The sequence below is a fragment of the Globicephala melas genome, chromosome 4, assembly GCF_963455315.2.
Source record: "Globicephala melas chromosome 4, mGloMel1.2, whole genome shotgun sequence".
Classification (NCBI taxonomy): domain Eukaryota; kingdom Metazoa; phylum Chordata; class Mammalia; order Artiodactyla; family Delphinidae; genus Globicephala; species Globicephala melas.
In genome coordinates this window covers 45,884,350-45,901,232 of record NC_083317.1, presented here as the reverse complement: position 1 = coordinate 45,901,232, position 16,883 = coordinate 45,884,350, and the positions used below count along the sequence as shown (strand labels likewise).

The window sequence follows — 16,883 nt, the reverse complement described above, 5'->3', positions numbered from 1 at the left end:
CACTGGGTCCAGCAGGTGCCAAATCTGGTAAATTTTCTTACCTAAGAAGTTTTTGTATGAATTTTAGAATTCTCAAGGCAGCTTCTTTTATACAGTGCCTGCCTCTTCTCCCTGCCCCACCCCCTTCCTTAGAAGATCTTGGGACACACATTAAAAACAGAGATTAAAAAATACAGTTTCTACCAATCCTCAGAAAGGGCCCACAAGGAACACCACCCTGATTGGTATTGGGTAGTTGTGGTTATGGTTTTCTTTATTTGCATTTGCCCAGGAAACTGAGGTGCTTTTTGACTTTTTTCTTCAAGACATTCAATTTGTTTCTTTAAATCTCCAGAGATTAGGAAATGAATTAACTTTTTCTCCTTACCTACCTTAAAGATATCTTTGCTTTTCTGACACTGAGAATCTTTTCGATCTAGCCTCCTGTTTCACATGCAGTATACTGTTTTACTTTTAGAATTTTAAGGTGGTGATGTTGAAGACACTGTTTTCATTTACATCATTGGTGAAATGTGAAGAGAATAGTCTTCCATTGCATAAAGAGTAAATTTCCCCAAATCATACCAGTCCACATCTATGGCAAACATAATGATTCCAATTAGGGTACTAGTTTCTTCTCATTTATTTCGCTCTTTCAGTTCATGCATAATTGATCCTGTCTTGTTCAGTAAGTTTTAAAAAGTACCCAGGGCTTCCCTGGTGGCACAGTGGTTGAGAGTTCTCCTGCCGATGCAGGGGACACGGGTTCGTGCCCCGGTCTGGGAAGATCCCACAGGCCGCGGAGCGGCTGGGCCCGTGAGCCGTGGCCGCTGGGCCTGAGTGTCCGGAGCCTGTGCTCCGCAAACGGAGGGGCCACAGCAGTGAGAGGCCCGCGTACCGCAAAAAAAAAAAAACACAAAAAAACCCCCAAAATGCTGGGACCATGTCCTGTGCTTTTATCATTATTAAAAAAAAAGTTTTCACTACAATTAGCTCAGAACCTTGCATGTAGTAAGTGCTTTGGAAATGTTACTCATGATCCAGTATAATTTAGCAAGGATGAATTCATTGGGGTTTAACTGTGGGCATTGCTGTTATTTACGCAGCTTACAAACACAGGTTTAAAAGTCACAAACTGCTATTTTTCCGCTATTACCTGTTATTATAATTCAACCAATTAAGTTCCCTTTTGTTAGTGTTAATATCCTTGAGCAGGAGATTTTCTCCCTACTAACCCTCAAATAAGTATCCTTCATCAGTCTCTAGATCCCCTCTGATCTTTTCTTCTTTACGCCTCACCTTGATAGCAGTGATTTTTTAGCTTTTTTTTTTTTTTTTTTTTCACGGGCCCAGCCGCTCTGCGGCATGTGGGATCTTCCCTGACCGGGGCAAGAACCCGCGTCCCCTGCATCGGCAGGCGGACTCTCAAGCACTGCGCCACCAGGGAAGCCACGATTTTTTAGCTTTTGAGCTCTGACTTTTCAGTAAGTGCCTGCACACATCAGTGAACTTCACTTTTGGAATTACTGACTTGGCAACAGGCAGAACTATATTAGGTGACATTACAAAGGAGTGGCCAGTATAGGCACTATAAAGGGAAGATTTTTGGTTCATTCAGAACACTTGAGAAACAGGCTAATATCAAAAAGATTCTATCATATTTTTCTATCATCTGTTCCCTTTTATTTATTTATATTTTACCATAGTAAAATACAACAAATTCTGAAACTGACTCCTTTTATTTCAATTCTTTACTGGCCAAAGTGGCTCAAGCCTCCTTCATACCCTTCTGCCCTTACTTTCCCTCCATCTCATTTCTTCGTCAAAATTACAGTTTCAGGTTGATACTACTATTGCATAGATGAAAATATAATTGTTAAACACTTGAAGTCCTTTCTACTGAATTATTTCTCCCGTAATTAATATACTGAAAAGAATGATCCTGCCTGCTGTGCTCCTTCTTTCTGTCTTCTTCCTGATGTGTTCTATTGCCACCTCAGTCTCAGGCATTTAGTCTGGGTCAGGGGAGGATGAGGGCTACCCTGATCTGGGGCAGCCCCAGAAAGTCACTTGGGAGTTGATTTACGGGCCTGCGTCTACCTTCTTTTGTGTCCTAGGCTGCTCTGTGTTGTTCCTGGAGAGGGAGTGGGAGGGTATATTCTTCACTAAGTATAGGCTGCAGAGGAGATAAACTAATTAACTTTTTGACATTTCTTGGATAGAAATCTTTCTCACTGGGTAAGCCTTAACTATTTAATAGAATATTTCATTTTGTCAAATAGTTTGAAGTAGGACAATGTTTACTTGAAAAGGACTGATGGGGTAAACATGGAAAATTTAAATATTTAAACACTGTACGTATGTGTGTGTGTGTGTGTGTGTGTGCATTAAAGAAGCAATTATATGTATATATTTAAAAATTTCTTTGTAACTGTACTTTAATTGTGTTATTAGAATTTTGCATTCTGCAGCCAGAAGTTCTTCTGGTATTTGAAAAGATAAGGTTGATTCTGGGGCTAAGATATTGAAAAAAATTTTTTTTAGATATGTCTCAAGAATTCCACATAAAAGAATTATAAAATGGAAAAGAGTTCATGCTCATACTCTAGAGGAAAACATCTGTCTGCACATTTATTCTGTAGGTCTTAAATTTCCTTTCAGCATTCCAAAGCTGTTAGCCTACTGATGTAAACTATCTCAAATCTGACTTCCTCAGTAAACTTTGAAGCAGCTGTAGACAAAATGATTTGCTTTATCATATATAGTCACTTTGGATTATGGTAATTAGTGGTAGAATGCTGCAGTATGAGAATACCCATCATGGATCAACCATATCTTGGAACCCAAGTTAGAAAATAAATTAAGCGTTTTAAGCCAAAAAAGGGAACACACAGCATAGTACTGGTCTTTTAATAGCTCAAAGAGTACAGAGCTATTATGAGACAGAACCCACAATAAAAGCTAACTAGATAGAGTAGGGGAGGTCATAGTTCTAAATAAATTAGGAACTACAATCATTTTTAATTTTAAATGCTCTTTGAAATAAACATGAGGAAACTAACAGTAAAATAACCAGCTACGCACAGACCAAAACTCAAAAACAACACTGGACACCATAAGCATATGAAATGGCAGTATGAACAAGGCGATGACCAAAAAAAAAAGAGTAAACTGTAAATATCAGTAACTGAATTACAGGACACATGTCACCTCTCAAGAATTGTTTTTTCAGAAAAAAAACAAAACAAAACACGCTCAGCTTTCCTCCTTCATTCCTGGCAGAGATCATTGTTTTCAGCTTTGTGTTCTCTAAGAACTTTTACAACACTGCTTCTAAAGTACTTATTATCTCATTTTACATGGTAAGTTGTTTTGGCGTCTGACTTCCTGAGCTGATCATGAGCAGCTTGAAGGCAGAGACCATCGATAACTTTCCACCGGCCTCTAGCTTATAGTATTTTTCTAACTAAAGTCTTTTTTGGCCTCTTAATGTCATTGTTTTGAACCTGTGGATGCCAGACCACATTACCCACGTTAGAGTCACGCTGGGATGCCTACTAAACTGTAGCTTTCTGAAGCTGGTCCCAGATCTATTGAATCAGAGTTGTTAGGAGTAGAGTCTAGGACTTTATATTTAATAAGCCCTCAAAGTGATTCTCTTGTGTGTGTGTGTGTGTGTGTGGTACGCGGGCCTCTCACTGTTGTGGCCTCTCCCGTTGCGGAGCACAGGCTCTGGACGCGCAGGCTCAGTGGCCATGGCTCGCGGGCCTAGCCGCTCCGCAGCATGTGGGATCTTCTGCGGCATGTGGGCTCTTTCCTTTCAGTAATTCCTGTCAAATGTTACACAGAGCAACAAACTATAGTTGTTCAGATGTCCATTCTTCTGAAAGACAGAAGATGGACCATACATAGATGAGAACTTTAAATTTAAATTGTCCTTTATTTTAAAATCATCCATGTGAATCTTTGGTAGATGACCTTTTTCTGGGCCCCAGTGTCCTCATTAGTAAAATGGTTGTACTAGATGATCACTAATGTCGCTTAAATCTCTAAAATTTTATGACTTATACTTCTGCTGGAAGAAGAATAATGTAGCTCCGAAATATGGTTGTCATAGGTCCACAGCATTAAAGTTTTGTTGGGGAATTCATGTATCCTACACCTCCAGCCAAGGCAATATGCAAGAAGACAGAGATAGTGGGAAATGCAGATGGACAAAGAAAAAGGAGGAAGGCTATATGCATTCTGATTAGAAAGGATGCAGCAACTCAGACCTTTGCTGTTTCAAAAAAAACAGTGATCATGGAAAATAGAAGCTGTTGGAGAAGTTTGTGAAAAGTCCTTATTCATTGCAAATGGCTCAAAACTCAAGCATAATTCAGTCCAGATCTACAAACATTTATTGGTCACATTGTATGCCAGACACTGTGCTGGGTACACTGACCACCTATTGTATGCCAGACACTGTGCTGGGTATGAGGGACACCAATATAAATCAATACAATTTTTGCTGTACACCACCTAAATCCAGATGAAATCAACTATTATGAAGAAGCCTGAAGTGTGCCTAAAATACTAATATCACTGCTGTTTACATAAATATGAGGTACCAAGGGAAATAATCCAACAAATAAAGTGGGGGAGAACACTGATAATAGCAAATAGGTTCCACTTAATTTGGCATGATATATTGCGCTAAACTCTCCAAGTTACTGTCAGAATAAAAAAAAAATCACTAACTCTTAGACTATAAACAGAGCTCTTAAACTGGACTATTTAAATGGTTATACATGTTACGATACTCAAGTAAGAGAGTGTTTCTAACAAATGAATATATAATCACTCTGATTGATAAGATTTATGAAAAACATATAGTTTGCTTCATGATCTTTGCCTTTTATTCTGGGACATATCAGTAGACCATGTACGAACAGAGGTTTCTTTCTGCTGTGCTATCTGCTACCTAATCTAATGAATCCTTTCTAATATGGGGTGAGAGTGGTTGATAGAGAAAAAAAAGAAGTAATATATCATAGTGCCAGTTGGGGTGGCTGTATTCACACAAAACCTTCAATCCACCTGTGCAGCAGAGGCTTGTAGTCACAGCTTTGGCTGAATGATGATAGTATATCCACTTGAGCAGATGCCTCCGTGGACAAAAACTTACTCTCTCCTCATTTTCGACATTTGAGCCAATTCTGAATGTATCTCAGGAATTGGGACACAGAATAAGAGAGGGTTCAGAAGTCTAAATTAGTTCCTAAAAATTTCTGAGATCCAGGCCAGAAGACTTCTAAGAAGTTCAAATTTAGAGGTGATTTTTAAACTTTTTTAAAAGTTAGCCAAAATAATAACAAAGCATAATGTATAAAGTTGGTTAAGATGTATAAATTAGAACAGGGACTCTAAACTTTAGTGTGTTTAAGAATCACTTTGGGGCTTCCCTGGTGGCGCAGTGGTTGAGAGTCCGCCTGCCGATGCAGGGGTCACAGGTTCGTGTCCCGGTCCGAGGATCCCACGTGCCGCGGAGCGGCTAGGCCCGTGGGCCATGGTCGCTGGGCCTGCACGTCCGGAACCTGTGCTCCACGGCGGGGGAGGCCACAGCAGTGAGAGGCCCGCGTACCGCAAACAAAACAAAACAAAACAAAAACAAAGCTATATGAGAAAAATATAATATAGATATATCTTGCTAAACATAATTTTTAATTTCTAAAAAAAGTACAATTAAAAATAATATGTAAGTATATTAGGGAATTTGGTATTGAAGGGAATTCTCGCATAAAGAGTTGTTTTGTAAGCACATAATATAAACAAGTTATAATACCTGCATATCTAGATTTTCAGTTATTTGGTTTATTTAAAGTATAGTGTAATTATAACACCTTCTTGCTGAAACTAGAACCATTCTTAACAAATTAAGCCAGAGGTCTAGTTCAACTTTGCCTTTAAATCTAAATTTTGTAATCTGTATTTGGTTTACTAAATCATCTTTAATATTTGAAAATATGTCAGGCAGCTACTGTTTCCCAAACAGTGCAGTAAGAAATTGAAACAGACATTTAACTCCATTAGTTCATTAAGGATTTATTTTGCCTATCCACACGACCAGCTGCACAAATAGAAGACAGAAACACCCAAGATGTAGAGATAAATCAGAAATACCTGTTGTGTGCTTAGTGGTACTGGGTGTGACGAGATGGTTCACATCCTCTGGGCTGAGTGGGCCGGATGGTCACAACCTCAAGCATGCAGACACTCCCAGGTCCATACCAAATTGCTGATTGAAATGTGTCTTGTGCGTTTCCTAGGCATTCTGCAGACTTAATGGATGAAAGTGTCATCGTTGTTTGCAGGTCTCCCCAGGAACATCCATCTCCTGAATCATGAGGACTTACGTATGCTATGAGCCCAGCCTAGGACTCTCCTGAGCGGAGGTAAGTAAGGATGCCTGAAATCTGGTCCTGGAAAGTCTTTCCTAGTCATTTGGCAGTTAGTTCAGAGGTTCATAAACCTCCTGATGTGAGCAGGGACCAAGATAAATGGCTTACTTCCAGCCTCCAGGGGAATTAAGAGCTTTAAAAAGGTTTTTATACAGTACTGATCCTACTCAAAGATTACAGGTGTTGAACAAATATTTGCAAACACTAATAACTTAACAATTGCTTACTACGCTCCAGGCTCTGGGCTGGGTATTTTATGTGTATTTTCTCATTTAATCCTTACAATGATCACGCAGGATAGGTGCTACTGTCAACATCATAATTAGAGAAAAGTAAACTGAGACTTAAAGAGGCTAAGTAAATTGTCTAACATCACAAAGCTAGTCAGCTCACCCCAGTATTCAAGCTTGAAGTCAGTTATTCCCTGGGCTCAGTTCCCTTGTTTGTGAACTGAGGTGCTCTCTTCCTCTTCCTTTTTTAAACTTCTCTTTAACCTGGTTTTATTTACCATGTGACTTCACTGGAGAGATAGTTCCACTCCACTGGAGAGAGAAGGTAGAGGATTTCTAACGAAGCCAATGGATGAAAACATTTCCTGGTGAATACATGCATTGAGGAGGCTTACTGCATATTAACAATTTGCCTGGGCACCTCCTCCATTTTCTCTAGTTGGTGTCTCTGACAAACTTCTCCTATGACTAGATATTCTACATGAAAATTCAGTCATATTTGAATATTATATTCGGCTATTACTTTATTTTAATTAGGTACTGGATGTGAATATCAGTTCAGCCATTCAGGCAAAAGAACTATAGCTAAAAGTAGAAAAACAAATGATATGCCTTCAGTCTGTCAGGGGGGTAGAAATTTAGTATCCACTTGGGCCTCCCACCTTTCTCCTGTGCTGTGGCCAAATTCTAAGGCATTTGGGGGACGAGCAAGTGTTTGAGAGCCCCTCTGCTCCTTCAGTTGGCTGCCTCTGTAGGTATCTGTTGAGAAACCCATCATTTTGCTGTTCTCAGAGCACATTCATGAGTCCACACACGTCACTAAAAAGATGTCCCTGCTTCCTGTCTGTGGATTTCTATGCAGTACTTGAAGGCTTAGAATCATTTTTTTGCCTCTGTGCCATACAGTCATCTGCAATCTCTGAGGTTGTCCATGACCTTATCTGCTTAAGGCAATATTCTCCAAATTTCAGTCTTTTTCATACTACATAAATTTTTTTATTCACTTTTTTGACATATCTGGGACCCTCAGTATTAACTTAATATTTTTCTTCAACAAATTGTAATTTATTTTAAAATTAATTTATTTTAATATTTTTCTTCAACAAATTGTAATTTATTTTAAATTGATTTTAAAAATAAATTATTTTGTAATTTATTTTATTTTTATTGACTGCAATAAAGAGAAAACTAATATCACTTGCCACAAAGAGAAAGCAGCCACAAACAAAAACTATCTGAAATCCGAAGAATGTCATTACATTCTAGCTGGATACCTTCTGTCAGGTTACATCCTTCTTAGTCTAAACGTAAACAGTAAAACCAGAAAGACTATCTGCTGCAATGGGAGTGAGGTTGTGGGAGAGAAAATCAATGGGTTAATATTTTAAAAGTACAATCGCATTGCTGTTCATAAGCAGGGTGGTGGTAGGGATAGCACAGGACTGGAAAAATCTGAGTCATATTCGTCACAGTTAATGACTAGTAGTGACCGGAAATAGGTCGCCTTACTCGGCGGACCTTCGTCCCTTCCTTAGTAAAATATTAAGAATCCATCTGCTCAGACTTCCCTTTTGCACACCTAGGGAGCGGAACTACATCTCCCACAATGCGCCGCGCGGCACAGAGAATGCCGTCCATCGCCTCTCGCAGCTTTTCCTCTGTCCCTCCTACAACTCCCACAAGCCCCCTCGGCGCCGGGGCCAGGCCGGGCTCGGGGAGGAGGCGGAGGCGCAGGAGTTATGGAGGGGGCGGGCTCTGCAGGGAAGTGCGTCAGCGAAGGCGCGGGGAGAGTAGGGTGCTGTGGTGTGAGCTTGAGGGTGAAGCTGGCGGAGCAGGAGGATGGGCGGTGAGTGAGCGGGGCCGACGTCGCCGGGCGGGGGTCGCGTAGCCGTTCGGTGTTTCCATCCGTTTGAAGAGGGGCCCCCTCCCCGGGCGCGGCCGGGGCTGTGCGGGTTCTGCGCGGGGGCCTGGGGCGGGGCTTTTCCCTTGGCCGAGTGGTCCGGGGAGGGGCCTGCTCGGGTACCTGAGGCCCCTGGCCGGGGACCGCGGAGGGCTGCCCCGCCGCAGCTCCGGCTGGTTTCGACCACCCCCGGCCCCAGGGTGCGTCCCGCGAGGTGACAGCGCCAGGCGTCCGGCCTGGGCGAAGCGCCGCTCCCGGTGCTCGGGACCTTTTAAGGTCATTTGAGAGCCACCGGGAGGAAAAAGGATTAAAAAGAATAAAAATACAAACCCAATTTCTGGAGTTATCGTTAATTATTGTAATTGCTCTGATCTCTCCTGAGTCATTTGCCATTTCCCAAACTGAGCAACCCCAGTTTGCGAGCCCGTTTTCGTGCTCCTTTTTAAGGTGTTTGGCGCGGTCATGGCATATATACTTGCAGTATTTGACTAAGCTTGATCCGCCTTGAGTCATTTTACTGCGGCCATTTACTACTGCCAGTGAGCCCTGTCCACGCCTTGGGAGTGTTAATATTTGCCTAATCCAGAGTTTTCTTTCTGGCTGAGGAGGGATCATTTAGTTTGCAGATGAGGAGGTTCAGAAGTATAAGGAATGGGTAGAGTAGATACGAGTGAAGATTTTGACAGCGTAGAAGAGCTTGGCTTAGCTTCAATGGAGCAGATTAAAGGGGCAGATTAGAATCTAGCATTATTATATGTTGTTATTCTCTTTGCTATGCCGTGCGCCTGGAACAACCTTTCTTTCTGGGTTAACAAACATTTTCACCTGTCTTTTAAATAGCTCCTTACTCGTAACCTTGTTTTAGAAGGTTTCCCTATGCAGAGGAAACTGGGAGGAGCCGATTTCCTCTGCTTCCTTTTCCTATGCCTTTTTCACACTCAGACCCAGAACACTTAATGCTCTGCAGTCTGTCATTAAAAATGTATGCAAGGTACATTGCTCACTCTGGGCATGTCTATTGTTTGTATCTGTAATGTGTATGTCCATTTCAGTGTTGTCTGTTTTAGTGTGCAGGTGATAGACTAGAGAACAAGACCTCTGTCTCCGTAGCATCCTGGGTATGTGAGCATTCAATAAGTACTTTTGTGATAATGAGTTTTGTTTTGAACTTAATTAAAAAATGCTTGCTTCCTTTTTTTTTTAAATTCATTAATGATTATACATTACTTTAAAGAGCCTTGGGAGGGGGAATAGGGTAAAGGGTGATTTTGACATAATTCCTTTCAAAATCTGTGTTTGTCCTTGAAGTCTAACTTTTGTTCTTTCTTCAACTTTTAAACAGAGCAGTCTGAATGCCAGAATGGATAACCGTTTTGCTACAGCATTTGTAATTGCTTGTGTGCTTAGCCTCATTTCTACCATCTACATGGCGGCCTCAATTGGCACAGACTTCTGGTATGAGTATCGAAGTCCAGTTCAAGAAAATTCCAGCGATTTGAACAAAAGTATCTGGACTGACTTTGCTAGCGATGAGGCAGATGAAAAGACTTATAATGATGCACTTTTCCGAAATAACGGCACAGTGGGATTGTGGAGACGGTGTATCACTATACCCCAAAACACATACTGGTATAGTCCACCAGAAAGGACAGGTATTTCTCTTATTTTAACTTTTGTCTCCTTTACCTACTCTATAATAGAGAAAGTGATGTGATGATGGCCCAGTTATGTATAAGCAGGTTTGTGGGTTCTTTCTCTCCCCAAAACAAGAAATCTTATGTATTTCTTTTCTCCCCGTCACTTCCCTCCCCAGCTTCCATGAATTACCATCATACTCATTAATATTGGTTGGATGAGTAACTGTCCTTATCTTGGGAAAATCATTGTAAATCTTTGTACTTATTTACCCACTCATTAAGATATTTGTATTAAACTCACATGTCATGAGAAAATAATTGGAAAAGAACACTGGAAGATTTCAAATACTTAGTAACTGGTAAAAAGGACTAGTATCCAAAATGAAGTCAACACATATGAATTGATAGTCATTTTATATGTAGCTGTGTTTTAGTTGATATTATCATTTGCCCACTAAATCTTAGAGGGTATAATTCGACCAGTTCTGTGTTTAAGTCTGCATATTTGAGACTGTTTTACAACAATCTTGATGGAGTTTTTAGATTAAAAATATCCATTACAGAAGTAAAAAAAATCTAAGAAACTGCCTCTCAGGTTTATTTTGTAAGCATTCTTAACATTTAAAAATTTTAATTTCCAGTTATTAAGATGGAAGCTTTAGAGTTCTTTGTAAGGAACAGCTTTATAAATTGTTTCTATTTATGACTACTTCTGTTGGGCTCTTGGTGGGAAGCACTATATTCAAATCACAGCACAACAGGCTTGAGTTACCATACATCGGAAGGCTGATAGTTGTGATTTTGTATGGAAAAAAGAAAGTAGTTTGGAAAGAGGTGAAAGTTGGTTAAATTTTATTTAAAATGTTCAATTCTATTTATGAGAGCATAGGAGCACTTGATATTTGAATCTTAGCAATCGTTTATTATTCAGTCAACAAATATTTAGTGCATTCTTTCATGTTCCAGGGCCTAGGATCTTGGAGTACATAAGGGGAAAAAACAAATAAAAATCCCTACTCCTGGGGAGCTAATATTCTTTTCTTAAAGCTCCAGTTAACGCTATTGCTCTGCTGCTTTTTTTAAAAAATTTTATTAATTAATTAATTTATTTATTTATTTTTGGCTGTGTTGGGTCTTCGTTTCTGTGCGAGGGCTTTCTCTAGTTGCGGCGAGCGGGTGCCACTCTTCATCGCAGTGCGCGGGCCTCTCACTGTCGCGGCCTCTCTTGTTGCGGAGCACAGGCTCCAGACGCGCAGGCTCAGTAGGTGTGGCTCACGGGCCCAGTTGCTCCGCGGCATGTGGGATCTTCCCAGACCGGGGCTCGAACCCGTGTCCCCTGAATTGGCAGGCAGATTCTCAACCACTGTGCTACCAGGGAAGCCCCCAAGGGGAGCTAACATTCTAATAAGGACTGACAGGCAATAAACAATAAATATAATAGTATAAACAGAATAAGTAATTATATAGTAGAAGATGACATGTGCTGTGAAAAATACAGCACAATAAAGGGGGTTTGGAAATACATAGGGAAGGGGATGTTGGTGGGCATAAGTTATGCTATTGAATAGTAAAGGCAAGATACGCTGCAACAAGAAAATACCACTTGAGGAAAGACTTGATAAAGGTGAAGGAGTTGACCATATGGGTAGTTGGGAGGCAGGGAGAATCATTTAGGTTGGAAGGAACAACTGCAAGGGCCCTGTGGTGGGAGCATGCTTGAAGTATTCCAGAACCAGCAAGGAATTCCCTGGGCTGGAAGGAGGGGGCTGGGGGAAGAGTTGGATATGTGTCAGAGACACATCCTGGGAGAGGGAGTAGGGCAAATCACGCAGGATTCTCTAGGTGTGATGAGGGCTTTGGTTTTTACTCTGAGTGTGATGGAGCCACTGGGGAGCTTTGTGCAGAGGAAAGATAATCTGGTCACCTAGGAAGATGTGCTGAAAACAGACAGGTGGCTGGCCAAGACAGAAGCCAGGAGACTTAGGAGGCTATTGCACCAATTCAGGTGAGAGATGATTATGACTCAAGACCAGGATGGTAGTACTGAGCAGTGCCTGATTCTGGATATATTTTGAAGGTAGAGCCTCTGGGATTTCCTGATGGAATGCATATGGGCAAGAATGACTATAAAGTTTCTGGTCTGAGGAACGAGAAGAATGGAATTGTCATTACCTGAAATGGGGAACATGGCTGATGGAGTAGGTTTGGGGGAGAAGATCAAAGTTTCTTTGTCCACTCCTTCCTAGTCTTCTTACTGCTAATTTTTTTTTTTTTTGCGGTACGCGGGCCTCTCACTGTTGTGGCCTCTCCCCTTGTGGAGGACAGGCTCCGGACGCGCAGGCTCAGCGGCCATGGCTCACGGGCCAAGCCACTCCGCAGCACGTGGGATCTTCCCAGACGGGGGCACGAACCTGTGTCCCCTGCATCGGCAGGCGGACTCTCAACCACTGCGCCACCAGGGAAGCCCCTTACTGCTAATTTTACTGCTCCTCCCTGAACCCATGTCTTAAGCCTGCTGCTGCGAACCATTGGTCCTTTGGGCATTGGTGAAGGCTGTGTGTCACTCAGGACCAAAGAGGTTGCTGTCGCCCCTGAGAACATTTTTCCATATCACTTTTTATTTCAGAGAATAATTACTAAAAGAGATTTTTGTTAAATGTTTAAAATTAAAACAACAAGCAATCATTGTTATTCTCGTTCCAGAGTCATTTGATATGGTCACAAAATGTATCAGTTTCACGCTAAATGAGCAGTTCGAGGAGAAATTTGTTGATCCTGGAAACCACAATAGTGGGATCGATCTGCTTCGGACCTGTGAGTAGTTTGAACGCAGCAAGACAATTGGGAAAAAAAGAAAATAATTTTATTTCCCTTTTGTTGAACTCTTTTTGGAACAGGATGACATTGTACATTGTGTCAACTTGAAATAAGGTCTTTAACATTATCCCAACAAACTCTGTTCTGTTGATAACACATTTTAGAAGTTACGTACATACTTACCAAATCACAACTATGAAGTTGAGCAGCTAATACATTGGGTGACAGAATCCAGACCATCCAAAAGATGTTATTAATGGGCCCATTTAAAGAGGAAGTTTAACAGGGATAAGTAATACATTTTTATATTTAAGTTAAACACTTCATTTATCTGAGTTCCGATCGGGATATGTGAAAAAAGTTGACTGCAGGCTTTATATGAGTCAACAAGTATCAGGCCTGCTGAAGTATTATTGACCCAGTCTTAGGTGGTAGTAACCAAGGTGTAGATGTCAAAAACAAATGAAAGTAATTATTACGAGCATTCTATTCTTTGATGGTCAGGCAGCCTAGGAAATGCTGTCTTCATGTTTGGACCTAGTTTCTAGGCTATATAGAGTGTTACTGGAGCTTGCCTGGAAGAATGACCACGTCATGAGAAGGAACATTGAATAAAATGACAAGTATTCAATTTTGCATTGTAAATGCATAGGAAGAAGTTTATTACTAACAGAGTTTGAAGGGAAGTTAGAGAAAAGACTTTTATGTAGTTCCAGAAAGTAGAACTAGCACTAGAAGGTAAAGTTTGGTTTAGAGTTGATGTTACTACATTGATAATAATTAACATAATTTGAAAATGTAATGGGATGCTTTGTAAAGTCATCAGCTTTTTTTCCCATGTTGTTGAGGGAATTTATGATAATTAAAACTGCGATTTATTGAGTGCCTGGTATATACCAGATCCTCTGCTTTGTGCTTTATGTGTATTCGTTTAACAGGTCTTTTATAATCTCTATTCATTTGCTTGTTATTCCTGTCTTAAGATCCTATGAGGACTTAAATTTGTTTGTATGTAGAGCCAGAATGTTTTGCTTCAAATCTGGTTCTACCACTTATTGTGTTACCTTGTACAAGTTATTTATACCTCCTGTTTCAGTTTCCTCATTTATAAAATGGAGATCATAGTAATAGTACCTACTTCATAGAGATTTTGGGGGTTTAATACACAAAGCATGTATAGAACAGTGCCTGACACATAGGAAGCCCTCAGTAACAGTTAATTGTTAGTGTCCTTTTACTTTTATCAGGAGAAAGTTAGCATTGTTTTGAATAATGTGCTTTAGGAAAAAACCTCAATGTTAGCATACTTCATTCTCACTTTTTGAGAAAAGTTCTAATTAGAATATGAAAGAAATTGCCATTGTGAGAAAACTGAAGTCATGGTAACATTTCTTTTTTCTCTCTCTCTTTTTTAAAATCAGATCTTTGGCGTTGCCAGTTCCTTTTACCTTTTGTTAGTCTAGGTTTGATGTGCTTTGGGGCTTTGATTGGACTTTGTGCTTGTATCTGCCGAAGCTTGTACCCCACCATTGCCACAGGCATTCTCCATCTCCTTGCAGGTGGGTCTTGTCATCACACTTAGTTTTACCTACTTCTTGTCTCCTTAGGGATCCCATATTACTGCCCTGTTGTGTTGCCTGGAAAGCTCTTACCATGCTCTTATCTAGCTATGTTTTTTTGTTTTTGTTTTTTTCTAAATTTTCCTCCAAGGTCTGTGTACACTGGGCTCAGTGAGCTGTTACGTTGCTGGAATTGAACTACTCCACCAGAAACTAGAGCTGCCTGAGAATGTGTCTGGCGAATTTGGATGGTCCTTCTGCCTGGCTTGCGTCTCAGCTCCCTTACAGTTCATGGCTTCTGCTCTCTTCATCTGGGCCGCTCATACCAACCGGAAAGAGTACACCTTAATGAAGGCATATCGTGTGGCATGAGTGGGAAGCTGCCTGCTTTACAATTGCCATTTTTATGAGTTTTTGATATTAATATTTTCCCTTATCTGCCCCCCAGTTGTTTTTAATTTAACTCTTTTTTTAATGGGTATACCATTTTATCCTGAAAATCCGTTTTATTTATTCATGCAGACAGTTGTTTCTTAATACCACTAAAATTTATATGGAACCTGAGTGATTCCATCTTTCAGTCAAACTAATCTAGGTTCAGAGTCCAGACAGAAAAAAATTGGGTAAACTCTTGGCACAAATTTGTGAAAGAAAATTGGTAGTAAGAGGTTGACCCAAAGCAAGTGCCGCTGAGGTCTGTTGGATAAAGTATCTGTTTAACTGGAAACTCTAGTTTGTTTGGGAAACAATCATTGTCAAAACTTATGTTCACTTTGCTGTTGTAGATAGCCAGTCAGCCAGGCTATTTTCAAGGACTTAGGCTATCTAAAATAAGGAAATTATCTAAGATCTTTTTCTCTAAATATTGGCGTATAACTTCATCTGAGGTGAAATATCTTCAGTTGTTTATCTGTACTGTGTCTTGTTTACAAGAAAGGAAGTGTTTACATGGAATTTTAACTTTGTAACTGCAAGAATTCCAGTTCAGCCAGAGAAGAGGATTAACCTTATTTTACTTTTTTTAAAAAACTCTCCTTAATACGTCAATAGGATTTTTAGTATCGCCAGACCATTTTGGATTTTTGTTCCTTCCCTCCTCACACACCAGACTTATTAAAAGAGTGCTTTTTTTAAACACTACGTTGGGGTCACAGAGTAAAATTCTCCAACTGCCATACGTTTATTTCAGCTAAGTACCATAAAGAAGGTTACACCATAAGGACCCTCTGGAGCTAGGAAAACTACCACAAGATCTAAAGCTTTGGCTGGTCATTAACTTCCAACTATGGTCTTTATTTCTTGTGGTGAAATGATGTGCCTTTCCTTGCCTAATCCCTTCCTGGTGTGTATCAACATTATTTAATGTCTTCTAATTCAGTCATTTTTTTATAAATATGTCTATAAACATTGAACTTTAAAAAATCTTATTTATTTATTCCATTACTGTAGTACTTGACAGATTTAAAAAAAATGTAACTTAGTAATAATTTCTTACAAAATCCTAGATCTGTCTTTTTTAAAAAATAAAAAAATGAGAAGAGACTCAGAATTGTGTATAGTGTCTGAGTTGATTAAATCTTAGTACCTTAGGATAAAGAAGTACAGGATTCTGAATGAGGATTTTGTGATTTTCTGTGGGAAATGCATTGTTGCTCTATAGGCCTACTTTATGTCCAGTGTTTGGGTCTCTGTTTTATCATCCAGAAAATGTGGGAACCCCTTGCCCCCATTAGAAAATAAGAGACTATTTCTTATGCTTCAGCGTTTTAAAGCATGTTTTCAAAGTAGTTTTGTGATCATTGTGTATCATACTTAACATGGCTAGTTTTTCATAAAGTCATTTAATGGCTGTGGATGTTTATGTTGTGTATTAATCAAGTGGGCTTCTGACTTACAACAAAGCCAGTATTACTCTGCAGCCGATTATTGCCTGTGAAATGGCTAGTTACTCAGTTTTCTACCTCCTCCTAACTCTTGAAGTTTCATTGCCTTTCAGCACCTTTTGTGGAAGGTAGAAAAGCTAAGTGAACAAAACACAGCACACTTTGGGGAATGAGATTTTAAAATTATTGACCAACATGACATTTTTGGATTTGGAAGTTATTTATTTTATCCCTGCCTCTTATCACCCCAGAATTACCTGTGACTTACTCTAACACCCGTCTTTAGTGTGCATTGAGGAAGCTTAGTCAGGATCTGACTTTTGAGCCTCACCAGTAGCACCCTTAAATATGGAAAGCTAGCACCATAAGCCCTGGTGCTGAGTATGTGTTGTTTAAGCACATTTCAGAGTAGCTGAGGTCATTCTCTCCTGCAAAGAT

At 40.1% G+C, this 16,883-nt stretch overlaps 1 protein-coding gene across 4 annotated transcripts; it reads left to right on the top strand.

The window, feature by feature from the left end:
- Window positions 1–8,368: 8,368 nt before the first annotated feature.
- Window positions 8,369–16,116, top strand: CLDND1 (claudin domain containing 1). Of its 4 annotated transcripts, none has more exons than XM_060297953.1 (6): window positions 8,390–8,495; window positions 9,624–9,667; window positions 9,892–10,201; window positions 12,890–13,000; window positions 14,425–14,562; window positions 14,714–16,116. In XM_060297953.1, the coding sequence occupies exons 1-6, from the start codon at window positions 8,489–8,491 to the stop codon at window positions 14,932–14,934; spliced, it is 831 nt and encodes a 276-aa protein (XP_060153936.1). In that variant the 5' UTR covers window positions 8,390–8,488; the 3' UTR covers window positions 14,935–16,116. The 4 variants fall into 4 exon arrangements, with proteins under 4 accessions (XP_030716868.1, XP_060153936.1, XP_060153937.1 ...); XM_060297954.2 differs by having other exon boundaries at window positions 8,395–8,495; window positions 9,602–9,667; XM_030861007.3 differs by having other exon boundaries at window positions 8,414–8,495; window positions 9,617–9,667.
- Window positions 16,117–16,883: the final 767 nt, after the last annotated feature.

Coding starts and splice junctions, on each gene's coding strand:
- CLDND1 (XM_060297953.1), top strand. Junction 9,668..9,891: donor CTGTCTCCGTAGCATCCTGG/GTATGTGAGCAT, acceptor ACTTTTAAACAG/AGCAGTCTGAATGCCAGAAT. Junction 10,202..12,889: donor TAGTCCACCAGAAAGGACAG/GTATTTCTCTTA, acceptor TTCTCGTTCCAG/AGTCATTTGATATGGTCACA.